Raw genomic sequence first — 17,143 nt, forward strand, 5'->3', positions numbered from 1 at the left:
CAATCCTTAAAAGATTTAACAACTCTGTACATTTATGCTTAATTCTGTCTTAAGTCATGAAATGGTGAAACTCCATTGAGACATGATTTGTATCAGCCGCACTTAACTTACACATTGTTTTTAAAATATACAGAATATATGAATTTCGATTATTTTATTCTCAGCGCTAGACAAAAATAATTATAAATTTGAAGAATCAACTACCGGTCTCTTATCAGGATGCATCACTGTGCTCAGTCGCCGAAACGCTTTTGTGATTTCAGTTTTGCTGGCATCTTTAGACACATGAAGTAAATCGTGGTAGTCTTCCGGCCCACATACTTTACAATCTGCAAAAACAAATCTCCAAATATATTGTATTCATGTCATGGATTAGTTGACAGTAAAACGAAAAATGATACATTAGTGTCTGCATGCATTGATTGTATTTTTTGTCCATATGGTTCTTAGTATGTATTCAGATTTAGACTAATACGTAAAAATATTACGTGAACGAAGATATGATATTTTTATTAAGTTAACCATCAGGGCGTTTTTTTAATTTTACTTCGTAGGTACGCTTCTACTTCTAATATATGAGCCGCGCCATGACAAAACCACCATAGTGGGTTTGCGACCAGCATGGATCCAGACCAGCCTGCGTATCCGCGCAGTCTGGTCAGGATCCATGCTGTTCGCTAACAGTTTCTCCAAATCCAATAGGCACTATGTTGGTTTTCTCATGGCACGGCTCAAATATCTTGCTTTTTAACGCGGTTTTGGTTTCTTTCTGTTGACTTTGATGTGAATTTTGTATCACTTTTTTGTTATCCTGAGGAATGCAAAACACAAACTTTTACTATGTCATCTTTGTTATTCTCAACATTGTAGGATCGAGCTTAATCAGGATCAAATTCATGCATTTGTTATGAACAAAGTTGATTTTCACAGACTTTGCAAGGATTCGCCGCTGTATGAAAACAAACACTTACACATCTTCTTGGTTATTTTAGCTTTGATAGCTCACCATTTGTAACATCATAAGCAGTTGATAATTCAAAGTTGGATTCCAAATGCTATAGCTTAAATATTAGCTTTTAGTCCCACTTGCTACAATTGCCAGACAGCAGTACGTTAGATAACCTTTCAATAATTTATATGTAAAATAATTTGAAAAAAAAACGTTATTATTTTTTTTTCTCAATAAAATAATTTTTGATCATTATTTTTGCAAGAAAAATTAAGTTGCATAAAGAGAAATACAATCAGTTTTACAGTCTAACCCACCATAAATTATTTCTCCGGCTTCTGTGTGCTCCTCCCTTTCGAACACCATATCAGTCCCACAAAATCATACTGACTCGTCAGCTACGCTATATAATTTACATTTGCTAAGACATGGATGAAAAAGGGCTATTGGGAAGGCAGACAAACACACGGACAACATCAATTAATGTGCCGCCACACTATGCAGTGTTACGGGATGTACACTGAAGTATTTACTATGTTGGAGCCAAATAAACAAGATCGAATTAAAGAAGTATTTTCAATTAAATATGGTTGAACGGTTGAGGGGAGGTAAAAGTTCCACTGACAAAACTTAGCCTATACAACGACTTTCCAGTGGAATTTCAGTCACGGGTCTACCTGTAAACCAACTTTACCACTGAAAGAATTCCACATACAAAACGGGGTTGTCATTCAAACAAATTACACCTTTCATGAAAGGATTGCTAATTGGCCTACAAGGTTTGCTAACAGTTCCGATCAATAGCTATATTTACGTCTGAGGATATAATTTACATCAAAAGTAACCCGCAATTTAATGTTAAGGCCACACCAAATTAAAAAGTTGTTCATCGGATTTGCCGCTCGTATATTTTCAGAAACACAAAATTTTTTTGTTTTTTTTTGTTTTTGACTTGCGCTCGCCCCATTGAAAAAAATCAAGGCAAAAAAAAAATGGTGCGCTACTTTTTACGGACGTAACAGTGTACAATGCTTATAATTCCAGTCCCAGATTGTTCTAAAATGTAATTTAATAACAATTAATACATTTCGTCTATAATATATGAGGGCACTTCGATTTAGTTGCATAAAAGTTATTTCCCCTTATGCAGTTACGCCATTTTCTGCCAATGTTTACCAAATTGATTTGATACTAAAATCGGACTTATTTCATTGAAAATTGGATGAAAACACACACTAATTTATTTGATTTAAATTTTTATACGAAAGTGGGTGGGGTATGGAATTTACATTATGAGTTGTGTTCAGACCAACTTAAAGCTTCAAACTTTTAAGTCCTCGAGTAGAATAATGTTAATGCATGTTAATCACCATTTCAGACCTTAATTGAAACTTTGTTTCAACAATTTTTTTCTGTTAAGAAAGTTTAAAGTTAGAACAAAAGGGAGCTAGCCGTAAGACAGCATGCTCGGCTTTTCTCAGTGCTTGACTCTGAATTAGAGCTTTGCCAGTAAAAGGGACATAACAGTCAATAGCTTTTAAAGTAACAGAGATATTGGATGTTATATGAAACTTTAACAAAAAAATCTAAGTTAAAAAGTGGCATAACTCTGTCAAAATTCAAGTTATGGACACTGTTTCTCCTGGTGTAGACTTTGATAGTAAATAACTATTTTAAGTTTCAAGTAAAAGGCTTTCGTAACAGATATTTGACTTTATCAAAAACTTCGAAAATCGGATTCGGAAAAGTAGAGCTGAAAATGCTACATTTTCATAGCGGTAAATATTCAAGTCACATATCTATTTCATGATTATGGTAGGTTATGCATTGTTGTATATTACATATTTTTAACAGCATTTTCAAACGCATACATTATTTGATTACACTATACTGTATTCCAATAGTATTTTATATACTTTTTTTTCATGAGTTTGCTTTGTTGTGCTTCTGCTGGTCAAAATGTACCCAAACCAAAATGTACCCATGTTTTCTCAATCCCTGGTTAATTATTTCTAATGTAAAAGGGCTGTAAATTCTATTTTAAGTTTTTTTAGTTAATCGAGAGCCAAAACAAGACAAATATATTTCTTCGCTCTTCGCTCGCTCCTGACTTTCTCAAAAACAATAACAAATATTTAAATTATTTTTTCGCTCGCCGTTTAAATTTTTTCAGAAAAAAATCCGATGAACAACTTTTCAATTTGGTGTGGCAAACAAATATTCAACCTTTGCATATGATTCAAAACTTCAAAAAAGCACATTTACAAACGATTTACTTTTCATGAGAGAGTTTACAGTGGACTGCTTATTAAATGAATGATGTTTTAATGTTTTAACATAGTTATTCAAAATAACATTGTATTAAATACCGTAATTATTCCAGATTTATGGAATAGGGGAATAAAATGTCCAGTATATATTTACATGTAATGGTGGGTCTATTTATTCAGATAAATTTAAGCTTATATACCTTGTAGCTAATACTAAATACACTTAATACTTTCTTCTTAAACATTCACATTTTTGAAAATATCAACATTGTGATTGTGGCTTTTATAGACTAACTCAACGAGTTTTATTCTGTGTCTAAAGACCCGCTAATGCTTTGAATATTTTGTAAGTGATAGAACTTGTAGGTACGTCGGTGTGAACACTTATGATGGTACATCTTCTTTGTTACTATATAATTATGTTGACTTTGCTTTTCATTAACATAGCATAAACCTCAGTACGAACCAGAAACCTTCATTGATACTAAAATTCTTTGCCGAACCTTACAACTGTAACTTATATTAAACATTGTCCTTATATCGCAAACGTGGAAGTTAAATGTGATAAAACAAAAGTTCTAGTTTTTAGCAAGAAACAAAAGAGTTTCAGTTTTAATGGCAGACATATTTGACTATGACTGTTTGATTCTTTGTTATGGTGAGGGCTTCTCTTTTCTCTTTATTGCATAATATTAGATAAATTACAGACACGTAACTTATATTAAACATTGTCCTTATATCGCAAATGTGGAAGTTAAATGTGATAAAACAAAAGTTCTAGTTTTTAGCCAGAAACAAAAGAGTTTCAGTTTTAATGGCAGACACATTTGACTATGACTGTTTGATTCTTTGTTATGGTGAGGGCTTCTCTTTTCTCTTTATTGCATAATATTAGATAAATTACAGACACATGTATATTTTGTTTCTTATAAGACTGCAAGTAATATTTTTTTGGTTGAGTTTAACGTCGCACCGACACAATCATAGGTCATATGGTGACTTTCAAGCTTTGATAGTTGAGGAATACCCCAGGTGCCCCTCTGTGCATTGTTTCATCACGAGCGGGCACCTGAATAGAACCAACGACCTTCCGCAAACCAGCTGGATGGCTTCCTCACATGAAGAATTCACAGCCCCGAGTAAGGCTCGAACCCACATCGATGAGGGGCAAGTGATTTGAAGTCAGCAAATAATAAATTTGTAATTAAAGTATTATGTAAGTCGGTTCTCATGTAGTAGATATATACATCTTTTTTATACAGACGCATAAAACAACACAGTGTACTGATATTCCCTATTAAAAAATTTCGATTTGTATATTTACCCTCGCATCTCTTCCCCTCATAGCCTATTTTGCAAGCGCACCAGTAAGTGTCGAGTCCATCTACACATACACTTCCATAAAAACAAGGATTCGTTTCACACTCGTCAATTTCTACAGCAAATTTCTTAGTAATATTTTCTTTTTAAAAGAACTTCATATTCTATACAATAAAAGTACTAGAGAATAAAATCTTAAACTCGAAATAAGTACAAAAATATATGTTGCTAGGCAAAAGAATCTTTGAACTTGTAATATGATCCCAGAAGTAATCATAATGAACCATACTGGTAACATACAATATGAAATGTCGGTGAAGCAAAGAAAAGCACATTAAAACTTTGGAAAGAAAGAACTGCCACGTGGCTTTTTTGCAATTCCTGATATAATAAATATGATCTGTTGTACTATAGTTTTAGATACATGTTCAGTGTCTAGTGATATTGATGCATAATGATAATAGAAATATATCTAATCTCACCGTTATAAAATAAGGGTGGATATCCAACAGGGAAAGCTAGCTTGCATAAACGTAGCCTGTCCAAACCGCAACATACAGCACAAATAAACCAGAAACACCTACCTATTTCACATCGGTCTCCCTTGTACCCAGCGTTACATTTACATGTATACCCATTAATTCCGTCTAAACATTTAGATTTTCTGAAGCAGGGATTTGAAGAGCATTCGTCAATGTCTGAAGAGAGATTCATAAACTGATTGTAAATCATGAATAAAATGGGATTCACTGGTCAATGAATACACAATTAGCTAAAGTTAACTCAATGGATAATTCTTAAAGTCCAGCAATATTTTACGTTGTGTTATTCATCATTGTTTTCTTTAAGGTATTAGATCACTAACAGAGAACTTCCTTTTTGAAGAGTATTCAATTCCTACCACAAACCTACTTTTACTGCAATTCTTAGGGGGTCGTAGGTTCAAGTCCTACTGGGACCATTTTTTTTCTCCTTATTTTCCTTTTTCTAGTAAGTTTTTACTTCTTTCAAGACTTACTATTGATTTCTTGTACAAAAAAAAAATGGAAAAAGATGAATATTCTAAGTGATTTCTTGGTGTTCAAAGTGAATTTACAACTTAAACAGGAGGGGTAGAGTTACACATCTTTAAAAATATTGAGTTACACGCTGTGGAAGTTCTCTATTTTGCTTTCACTCTTAGATTTATATTGTGGAAGAAATTTAGGTAGGTTTTACGTCTGTCCTAAGGTTATTTTTAATTGGAGTAAGCAAAATTCAAAGCAGAAACACAGCATTCGACCTTATTTTTTCAATGTTAAAGTATGAATTCTGCCTCATTAAATCCGTTTACTTGAGGCACCATAGAAAAAAATGATACTGACATTTTTATTTTGTGTTTAATAATTGTTTACCAATAGTTTGATGTTCATTAAAATTAATGGTAAAATAAGTTCTCTGCAAACGTTTTGAATAGTGGCTATCACTTTGAAATTTGTCGCTACTTGAGCTTGAGGAGATACCACAAGTTAAACAAAATTTATAAAAAACGGCACGTTAAAAGTTGTTTAAAATTGCAAAATAGTGCAAAACACGGTTACCTTTCAGAATATACCAAGCAAAGGCCATTTTGTAAACATTACTATGAGTGATCTAATACCTTAACATACAGGACGTAAATTGGTATGTCTGCAACCGCTTAAATACCGTACCGATTTAAGTCTTTTTGTCAGACATTTGTTTTTTGAAATGTCTTATGAAAGATGTATCAGAGCGTCATAAACACACTTAGTGGAGTTGCTGTTATGCCGCTTCATCAAATTGTAGTGACAACAAGATAAGAACCTTTTAACAGAAGTGAGGTGTATTTCTCGTTTGGTATGTCTCGTACCTAAAGTTTCATGAAATTACCACCAGCGGTTTCAGATGTATTCCCTGTACATTTGTTTTAAATTGTAAAAAGAAAGATATTCAATAACCAATGTTTTTGTGATTAGGGGAGAAGGCTGTTCCGATTGGAGCCTCTTGGCTGAATCTAACCACGTTATAACGCAGTCTAGTTCAACTTACCTCACACGACATGATTTTTACTGACAATTACATGCGTCATATAATTAAGAATTTATATAACAGTAGGTTATTATGCTCATTTTTCAACAATTTAATAACTGAATGGAAACTTGTAAAGACTTTTTGAAAGGAAAATATACCAATATCAATAAGCATGTATATTTTACATTTTTTTCAAGCATTCAAACACGCCTATAATTAATGCGTTCTTTGGGGAAGCAACATTCGTTTCCCGAGTTTTATATATTCAGGAGACTTTATATGTTTTATCAAAATCATACTTATAAATGTGCAGCAGTATTTACTTGTTTGACAGCTTTGTCCTGTGAAACCAATACTACAGTGACACTTGTATCCATGCGCAATAACTTCACATGCGCCCCCGTTAAGGCACGGGTTTGAAGAGCATTTAGTCTGGACTGAAGAGAAATGTGATTAGAAGTAATTGAGACTGTTGTAATAAACAAAAAACCATTTTTGTATTTCATAGATATTACACATGTAATTGAAGAATATTTGATAAAAACAGTATCATAGCTAAACACCTAGCTCATAACTTTCTACCGGTCAACGGCTTCGATAGAGCGAACCGGTAACCAAAATGTGGTTGAAACTGAATTTCATTTTTATGTAGTAATGTAATGTATCTCGGCCGTGTACTGTTTTATATTATATGGTGACATATTTATAAATATGTATATCATTGACATAAATGTTTATTTGTTTATAGCTAAGGCATGTAATATGCAGATTTCCAGTCAATACTAGTACTTGTTAAAGTTGATATGAAGTTAGTTTCTGTCTATTCTATCAAGAGTCAATTTACTTTCCAATCAAACAAAGAACGCTAAAGGTTTAATTATTGGATTGTTTTGTGTTTTTCTGAGTTTTATGTATGTATAACATTTGAAATATCACATGTACATTTTAATATAGCGCGAAATGGGCTATAATCATGCAAATGTTACACATGCATAAAAGCCAGATAAACAGACATCAGTCCTATAATAAAATCACTGTTTGGGATAAAAACAATACGTGATTCAAATACCTTCACATCTCTGCCCGGTATATCCTTCCTTGCAAGCACACCAGTAAATACTGATACCATCAACACATTTTCCACCGTTCATGCAGGGATTCGAGAAACATTCATCAATATCTAATGAATAACATGAGGTAAAGGTAAGTACATGAGACTATGTTACAATGAATAAAACCTTAACAGATTATTGTTAAAGCTCATCAGTGCGTTAATGGAATTTACCAATAATTGATACAGAGAACACAAAGTTTAATTAAGGTCAAATTTACTTGATTCATATTATCAAAAGTTCCATATACATTTCAAAATAAGTTTTATATTATTGCGGCGCATCCGTAACAGAGTGGTGAAAGGCTGAGGCTGAATCACATCTCAGTTCTGCGGGTTCAAGTCCACCCAACTTGGTTGTATGTATGTAGAGGCCATCCAGGTCGGCGCTTGTACCACTGTATCCGTGTTTGCCAGAAAGAATTCCCAGAAAGACAGAAGGACACCCTGGGTTTTCTTTTGCTTTTATTGCTAGAAAGTTAACATAAGACTATGTAAGAGTGATAACAGTAATAGTTTTCTTTTCCGTTAGTCAATGATTCAAGTATATGCATAAGTAATTTTTCTTACAAACCTATGTGACAGTATCTGCCGACATACCCGTCTTTACATTCACATGAGTAGCCATTTATTTCATCTACACATGAGGAATGTTTAAAACATGGATTCGAAGCACACTCGTCTATGTCTTGTTTGGAACAAAAGATAAAAAACATTGAGCAAATCGACCACCTGGGTTTTAAATGCAGTTACTGTTTAAAACAAGAGCTGTCCGTAAGACAGCCAATGCCCGACTATTCGAATTATTTTCCCAGAAGCAAGAAAATGTTAACCTAAATCTTAAAATATATAGAGTTTCAATCAAGTATCTGCATTATTTTTGGAGACTTGCATACAAAACTTTAACCAAAAGTTTTATGTTCAAAAGGGGACATAATTTAACCAAAAATGCATGTCAGAGTTATAGGACTTGATGCAATCAAATAGTTTTATAACCCCAAAGTTTCAATTTAATATCTGCATTAGTTTTTGAAATAGTAATTTGCATGTAAAACTTTAACCAGGACTTTCTAAGTCCAAAAGGGGGCATGATTTGCCCAAATTACATGTCAGAGTTATGGGACTTGACCAAGTGAGGTTGGTTATTGATCTAGAGAAAGAAAAAATAAGCTTCAAATCCATATGCCTTTTAGTAATAGCTGTATGTACTTGCACGCAAAACTTTAACCAGGATTTTCTAAGTCCAAAAGGGGCATAAGCATAATTTGGCCAAAATGCATGTCAGAGTTATTGGACTTGATGTTATCAACTAGTTTTATAATCCCGAAGACACATGTGAAGTTTCAATTCAATATCTGCATTAGTTTTGGAGATAGTAACTTGCAAGTCCAAAAGGGGGCATAATTTGCTCAAAATACATGTCAGAGTTAAACTTGACCCAGTGAGGTTGGTAATTGACCTAGAAAAAGAAAAGATAAGTTTCAAAGCTATATGCCTTTAAATGATAGCTGTATGTACTTGCATGCAAAACTTTAACCAAGGTGTGACGCCAACGCCGACACCGACTCCTAACCTGGGTGAATCATAAATACCTATATTGTCAATATTCTCAATATTCTCCACATAATGGTGTTATTCCTGTGAAAGAAGACAACAACCAATGGACCTACCAAAATTGACAATTACTGATTATAATATATAAAATGCACACTAAGTTCTGCTTCTTGCATCGTGGACAGATTTTCAATATGATCGCTAATGACATCATTTTTCGCAGCCAAATTTTTAACCTAGAAGTTATCGATTGATATAGTACCGAGTCAAAAATTCGTCGACTACCCTCACAAAATTAAAAGTACACTAGGCTGCGTCGGCTCTTTGAAATAAAAATGATTTACACATCTGTACCTGTTTCGCACGTTATCCCTGTGAAACCCTCTTCGCAAACACAAGTCAATTCATTGCCAGTGTCAACACAAGTTGCATCGTTGAGGCAGGGTTCTGACGCACATCCAACACGGTCTTAAATATACAACTAGGAAGATGACAAATCAATACAAACCTCAGAAAAATCCAGAATACATGTACTAAAAATTAACTTATGAAAACCAGTTTAAATAACATGTATAGTATAATGTTTATATCATTTGTTTCAGGAACACATGATAATTAACAATAGCTCAAAGTAGAAGGCAGCAAATGTAACTTCTGTACGTGTTTTATTTGTGGAGAATATTCAATGTTAACTTGTAGCAATATGCGCAATGTCCTATTTATAGTGCTGCCTTACTGATATATCCATCTTAATCACGTTACATGATACCCCACCAAGTCACATTATACTGACACCTGGCTGACCAGTCCTAGAACTATTCTCCAAATGCAGGTCGATAAGTATAGTACCAATTTTAACGTCTTTGGTATGTAGCAGCCAGGGCGCGAACCCATGACATCCCGCACCCGGTGCGGATGCTCTTCCACTAGGCTACCGATGCGGTTTTACCAAAAATGAGTTTTACAACGTAAACTTGAGATGTTAATCTTTATATGAAATATTTTATTTCGTTGTTTTTGTGTGCAAGTTTGTGTTTTGTTTTCTTCTAAATTAATATCAAAATTTGGAAATAAAACAATTAAGATGTTTTCTATTATGCAATTATTACTTTGTAAAACTGTTTAAGTTCTTCAAGTTATTAATTTAAACTCTAGTTAACTTGCACATACCTTCACAATTTTCTCCCGTAAAACCTATTTTACAAGCACACCAGTATATATTAATACCATCTATGCATTTACCACCATTTTTACATGGATTTGAGGCACACTCGTGAATATCGGAAAACAAATAGAATGTAAAATTGTACACAAATGTGGCATTGGTCTGCTGATGCGTCAAGTGTGGTGTGCTGTGTGTTGTGTGCTTGTCACCTTCCGCTTTCAGCCTCCACCGCTGGCTAGCCTTCTGGTGAAAAAGGAGCAGAGTGCGTAAGTCTTCCCTGCCGGTACATAGAGTACATAGCCTCTTTGCAGACAAGCCCTTTTGCAGTGCCTCCCAGTTGGCGCCAAACGGTAACTGAGCACCTTGCGGCCTCGGGCAGAACTGCAGGGGACTCGGAGGAGGTCTGCCCCCAGACATGTGGCATGCCAGGCCCACCGGTGTGTGGACACGCCCTGATGCCTATGAACAGACCCCCGGCTATGGGACAAATAGATCCTGTGTTCCCAGGAAAGGGTTTTAACTCGGAACTAAGGGTGAGGTAACCCCGAAAGAAACCTAGAGAGTTGAAGACAGAGGTGCTGGGCCATTTGCATTCTCTTAACGAACCACAGCACCATGCAATATCGCTATGACTACACAGCCATCCGGTATTCAACAATGTGGTGCTGAATCTCTGAGGTCCCTCCAGGGGGATTCAGTGCCGGGCTCTGAGCCTCGACAGAGTCCACCCACAGCTACTGGGGGTCCCTCCTTCGATCCACAACATGCAAAGAGAAGAAGGAGGAACACACCAAGGAGAAGAACCAATCCGCATCAACCTTTCAGGCTGATGCATTGGAATGCGGAGGGTGTCTTCAACAAGAAAGCTGAACTTGAGCATATCCTCCATGAGAAAGAAGTCAATGTCTGTTGCATTCAGGAAACTCACCTACAGCCAGAGAAATCCTTCAAAGTCAGAGGATACCAGTGTTTTCGCTGTGACAGAATTGACAGACGAAAAGGAGGCATCATGACATTGGTCAGGAACAACATCAGCGCTGTCCAGACCAACACGCATATGGATGACTCCGAGTTCCAAGTTCTGAGCCTCAGAAAGAACGAGTTCAATTAGAAACTTGTGAATATATACTCTCCAAGTGACAAAGCTCTGTCTCTTGACAAAGTTACAACTGATGAAACCAGGTTCATCATTGGAGGAGACTTTAACAGTCACTCACAAAGCTGGGGATATGACCACCTGGATAAACGTGGAGAGGAAGTGGAGACCTGCTGATAATAAGCTAAACCTCGCCAACAAGCCAGATGATCCCCCAACATTTTACTCCAGAAATTGGCGAACAACATCAACCCCTGATCTTGCTTTATGTACTGATGACATACTAGTAAATGGACATGTCAAGCGAGAAGTCAATGAACAACTAGGAGGTAGCGACCATCGCCCAGTTCATCTTACTATGGACCGTATGCCTCTACTTTACCAAACATCCCAGATGGAACTGCAAGAAGGCCAGGTGGACCTTTTACCAAAGTCTGAGTGAAGAACTCTGTAAAGACATCAGAGTGGAAGGTAGAGACATCAACCGGGTTGTCAAAGACTTCAGAGGAAGAGCTGGAGAAACAAAACAGCCTCACTCAACCTAGAGCGAGATGGCCAAAAGCTGTGGAGATTAACGAGACAGCTGAACGATGAAGAAACAGGAAGAGGCTCAGTAACTTTGGAAGAGAATGGTGAACTGTTGACGGGTAAACAAGCGGCAAACACTTTTGCCTCAAACTACAAAGATGTTTCCAACATCCCCATCAACAGGAAACGGCAAAGGGAAGCCCGAAGAGAGAAAAAGGGAAAGGCAGACAAGCCAAGTGACACCAGAATGCATGAAGCAGGTCTTAAACTGCATGAGCTACAGACACATGGGTACTAAACAGTGCCTGTGGCACCGCCTGTGCCGATGAGGAATGAAGACACTTCGCTTCCGGTACCACAGGCAATTCGCCAATGTTGACAAATCAAGCGAGATCAGTGAGTGATTTTTTTTTTCGTTTTTGTCATTTTGTTAATGCATGTAGCATTTTTTCAAAAATCGGGGAATGTAGCGGGATAAAGAAATACCTCATGAACATATCCATGCTAACGTTTGTGGCAAATAATCAATTTCCTTGAAATATAAGGACAAATAAGTTGGGAATGAAACGGGATTTTTTCACATCAGTGACTGTTTAGACTCATTTCTTTTCGCTGACCCAAACCATATCGTCTCTGCCGTCGTAAAACATATTTATAAATGATATGTGATCTGCAAAAACATAAAATGTGTCCAGAAAATTCCGAATTTGAACGTTATGCCTATTTTGAAATAGTGCCGCAGGCATTTCGACTTCGAGGTGCCGCAGGCACTTCTTAAAGTATCGGGACATAAATTTGGCCCAAAAACTAACCAAATCTCGAAATTGTATATCATATTCACAAACATTTTCAATACATGTGATGAGTTATCAGATCAAATAGTTTAGCAATCGGTTTATCTCCACACTCATTTTTATGATCCGTTTTGATCAGTTTAAACAAACTGTATTTTCCCGAAAACATGAAACTTTTTTAAAAACTTGTCACAATCGATCATTAGTATAAGTCACTTATATACTTTCTTTGTGTTTTTCTAGGTTGTTCCACTGAAAAGCAGTTTTGTTGAAAAGATAGACGTATTCATACCAAATGAAACGTAAAGTAAGTGTATTTCTCAATGGGCTCGATTATGTACTCCATTTTTGCCATGTACCCCAATGATATCAATTTTCATTCGTTTCAGTCGGGCTAGTTGCACGCGCATGAATACGGTACATTTTCGGGACATGTTAAATAGCCCGATCGAAACATCATGGCGCAATTCAGTGTACCAGACACGTGATCCGGATAACCCGGCTTGGTATTATGTCTGTCCTCTGTATATGGTAGCTGATTTCTGCTAGTGTCGTTCTGTCGTTCTGGCGCCCCCGCCATAACGAAAGAACGACGTTTTCCTCTTTTGGCGTTGTCTCGTTCTGTCGTTCTGGCGCCCCCGCCATAACGAAAGAACGACGTTTTCCTCTTTTTGGTGTTGTTTCGTTCCCTCGTTCTGGCGCCCCCGCCAAAACGATATAACGAAGAATGCAACGCGACAGAACGAAAGAACGACACTTATAAATACGCCCTAAAACGTCGTCTTGGCGTTCTGTCGTTCTGGCGCCCCCTCCACAACGACGGAACGAAACAACGCCAAATGTGAAAATGTCGTTCTGGCGTTCTGGCGCTTTCAGGTAGAGCATGCGCAGTATTTTCATGTTTCGGCAGAGTAACTCGGAGTTACTCCCTTTTAGTGGAGACCGCCAATTGGGTTGTTCCTAATCCCCATATCGTACCCGTACCGTACATTCATATTCGGCAACTTTCGATTTTCACGGAGTGTGGCGGAAACATTCGACGAAAAAAATCTATTTTTAGACATATTTAAGGGGCTGCTATTGTGGTCTTAGCCGATTTCATCATGTTTATGATACATTTGTATGTATATAATTTAATGTCAGTTTGGAAATTGTATCTTAAGGTTCATTATGTTTGCTGCTAATTGATGACCCAGTTTTTCGTCATATTTAAACATGTAGTTCACAAAGGGAGTGGATATAACCACATGCCTTCTGATATTATTCTTTTCCATCAAAGCTAGAATGAATGCATTAAATAAAAAATATTTACTTATGTTTAGAGTAAAAATATGGCTAAATATTTGACCCTATACATATTTAACACTAGATAAAATCTTCCACCGTTTTTATCAGTATGTTTATTTTTTCCAAATTTGAATAACGTATGTATTATAGCTGGATATAATCTGTTTATGAAACAGTAGACATATGACAACACTGCGCATGCTCTACCGGAACGCGCCATGACGCTAGAACGGTATTTTCACATTTGGCGTTGTTTCGTTCCGTCGTTATGGCGGGGGCGCCAGAACGATAGAACGCCAAGATGACGTTTTTAGGGCGCCGTTAATAAGTGTCGTTCTTTCGTTCTGTCGCGTTGCATTCTTCGTTATATCGTTTTGGCGGGGGTGCCAGAACGAGGGAACGAAACAACGCCAAAAGAGGAAAACGTCGTTCTTTCGTTATGGCGCTGGCGCCAGAACGACAGAACGACACTGGCAGAAATCAGCCACCATATCTGTACGACACATAGGGAACGCTTCTTTGTTGTTTGTGTTTTCCAAACAAGTAACTATTACAAACTAATGCAAATATTGAATTGAAACCTACCACATTTCTCAAGGTTTATAAACCTATGTTATAGCATAAAGTTCCACAGATACCGATTGAAACTTTATAGATATTTTAACATTAAAGGTTATATTCCTGAATTCGAGAAGTCGAGGTTTTGCTGTCTTGTGGCTCTTGTTATAAATGTTTTGACAATAAGTTTACGAATAAGATAGCAAGCCAAGACAACATGGGTTATATCTGTTAACTTATTATTTTCTCTTGTTACTCATAATTTATTGAAGAAAGACGTCTGCATTTCTGAAATTCATGTTCATTATCTTTTTTCCAATGACAATCATCAAGTCTTTATCTTTTTTTGTAAGAGACTATTCTATTTTCAGGTGGGTGCTTTTAAATGCAAACGTCGTAGATGATATTTTCTGAAGACAGAAAAAATTCACTAAACGACGATCTAAAACATTTAGTCGGATTTGAAGAAGTGAATATTATGTAGGTCAACTTAAAGATAATGTAGAGAGTCTAGAGAGACCTGTGCAAACAAGTACCCCACTGAAGTTTAAACGCCTTCATGCTATCTCTACAAGCAGTAGAAAGAAATCAAAGCCGCACTCTCCATTCACCAATCGAGCCAGATTTATTTCCCCAGTGTTACTTCTTCGATACCCCAGCTCGTGCACGCTTACAGAAACGAGAGAAACCATATCAACCTGGCAAAACCGATAAACTCCGCGGCGAACAACCAGTATGGACAAGATATGGATACAAGATTAACGAGGCAAAATTATTACCGTCAAAACGCTTGGCGGTACATCTTCCTAGTGATAATGATGATGTTGTAGACTGAAACGTAACTGAACTTTGCAATTGTGAATTAAGTTTATGTGTCAAAAACCTCAGTTATGATGTTCATGATACTTTAGATCACGTGAGTTATTGTCTCAGCCACTGAGGTTTGACCTTTCTTCTTTGGAACTGGAAAAAAGAAACTCCTGTTCTACATTATTTTTGATTGGCCGTATGACTAGACACTACTATAACTGGACATCAAGTAACAAGCAAGTGATTCAGTATTTCCTTTGATTTATTTGCAAACAATCATCAACATTGGTCTTTATAAAACAGAAGTAAATAAATCAAATAAATGAATGAATGATATTTTGTATTGGAATGATATGTTATATATACGTTTTAACGTCATTAAGATATTAAGCTCGACATGTTTATTTTATATTCTTTACATGCTCTTGACATAATGTAATTTAACAGTCTTTCACGGTAGTATGGTCTGAAAAACGTAGAGGCAAAGAATGCCCCTATACGTGTTTCGAGAGTCAAAAGAAAATTCTTAGATTTGTAAAAGTCGAGCAGTAAACTTACAGTGGTAATTTAAGTCTGTTTCTGGTATTTATTTTAATTCCCATTTTATTACTTCTTTAATAGTTTTCTATTGGTACACCCTCATATAGTTAACGAAACTGAAAAAAAAAAAAAAACATGCTGAAAAGATGACGTCCTTTGCCGCTTTACTTAAATTGTATGTTGATTTTTACTCAAGAATTTTATTAAAAAATCTAAATCTCGAAAAGTACTGGAGTATTTTTCAGCTGTTCAACAATATGCGATACAATATTTACCCTGTGCATAAAGAAACACGAGTGCATTTCCACGCCATGCAATTTCAAGGAATCGGATGTTATGTTCATAATATTTGACTAGAAAATGAATCAGCTTTAAAGCCTTCACAATTTCCTATACTAGTATACACGATTAATTGTTTACAAAGACATAAAATATCTTCAAATTTATATAAATAATACTTAAGAATGCAAGTTGACTACAATATATGAAATAAAAAAGTTATGTCATCATGCTTAATTTGAATTATCTGCCCTGTAACATACCATTTAGCTCAGTAGGGAGAGCGTTGGTCTACGGATCGCGGGGTCGCGAGTTCGATAAAAAGTATTGTGTCTGACATCATTCGTCCTCCACCTCTGATAATTCATGTGGGGAAGTTGGTAGTTACTTGCGGAGAACAGGTTTGTACTGGTACAGAATCCAGGAACACTGGTTAGGTTAACTGCCCGCCGTTACATGACTAAAATACTGTTGAAAAATGGCGTTTAACCCAAAACAAACAAACATACCATTTCTACTTTGTTCTAAGGCAAATAATCTAAAATCAAGCACGACAATTTTATTTTTATGTCAGATTTTCTTCTTCAGACATAGTCTAAATGAATTAAAAATCAAGAAATTCTGTCACAAAGAAAAAAGTGCCCGTATATACATATAGGAAACTGATTAACGTATTCAAATTACAACTTTATCGGACTTCTTCATAATTATGTCTGTAAAACAATATGTTTGGTAAATCCGAACAGGCGAAAAAGTGAAGCTAATAAATATTCTGGTTTAACTAAATCACAAAGTAAAACAGCATGTTCCTCACGCTAACAGAATGAAAAACAAACTAGATGCCCACGGGC

General features: G+C 36.0%; 1 protein-coding gene across 1 annotated transcript in view; it reads right to left on the minus strand.

Moving 5' to 3' along the window:
• Positions 1-151: 151 nt before the first annotated feature.
• Positions 152-17,143, minus strand: part of LOC128553418 (fibropellin-3-like) — a 32,003-nt gene continuing 15,011 nt past the window's right edge. The window contains exons 3-9 of the mRNA XM_053534561.1: positions 9,590-9,703; positions 8,256-8,369; positions 7,640-7,750; positions 6,894-7,007; positions 5,124-5,237; positions 4,544-4,654; positions 152-329 (exon numbers count right to left, since the gene is read on the minus strand). Of these exons, the coding sequence (XP_053390536.1) occupies positions 181-329; positions 4,544-4,654; positions 5,124-5,237; positions 6,894-7,007; positions 7,640-7,750; positions 8,256-8,369; positions 9,590-9,703 (827 nt within the window). The 3' untranslated portion in view covers positions 152-180. The remainder of the gene's footprint in view (positions 330-4,543; positions 4,655-5,123; positions 5,238-6,893; positions 7,008-7,639; positions 7,751-8,255; positions 8,370-9,589; positions 9,704-17,143) is intronic.

The sequence above is a fragment of the Mercenaria mercenaria genome, unplaced genomic scaffold (genome assembly GCF_021730395.1).
Source record: "Mercenaria mercenaria strain notata unplaced genomic scaffold, MADL_Memer_1 contig_3807, whole genome shotgun sequence".
Taxonomy (NCBI): Eukaryota; Metazoa; Mollusca; class Bivalvia; order Venerida; family Veneridae; genus Mercenaria; species Mercenaria mercenaria.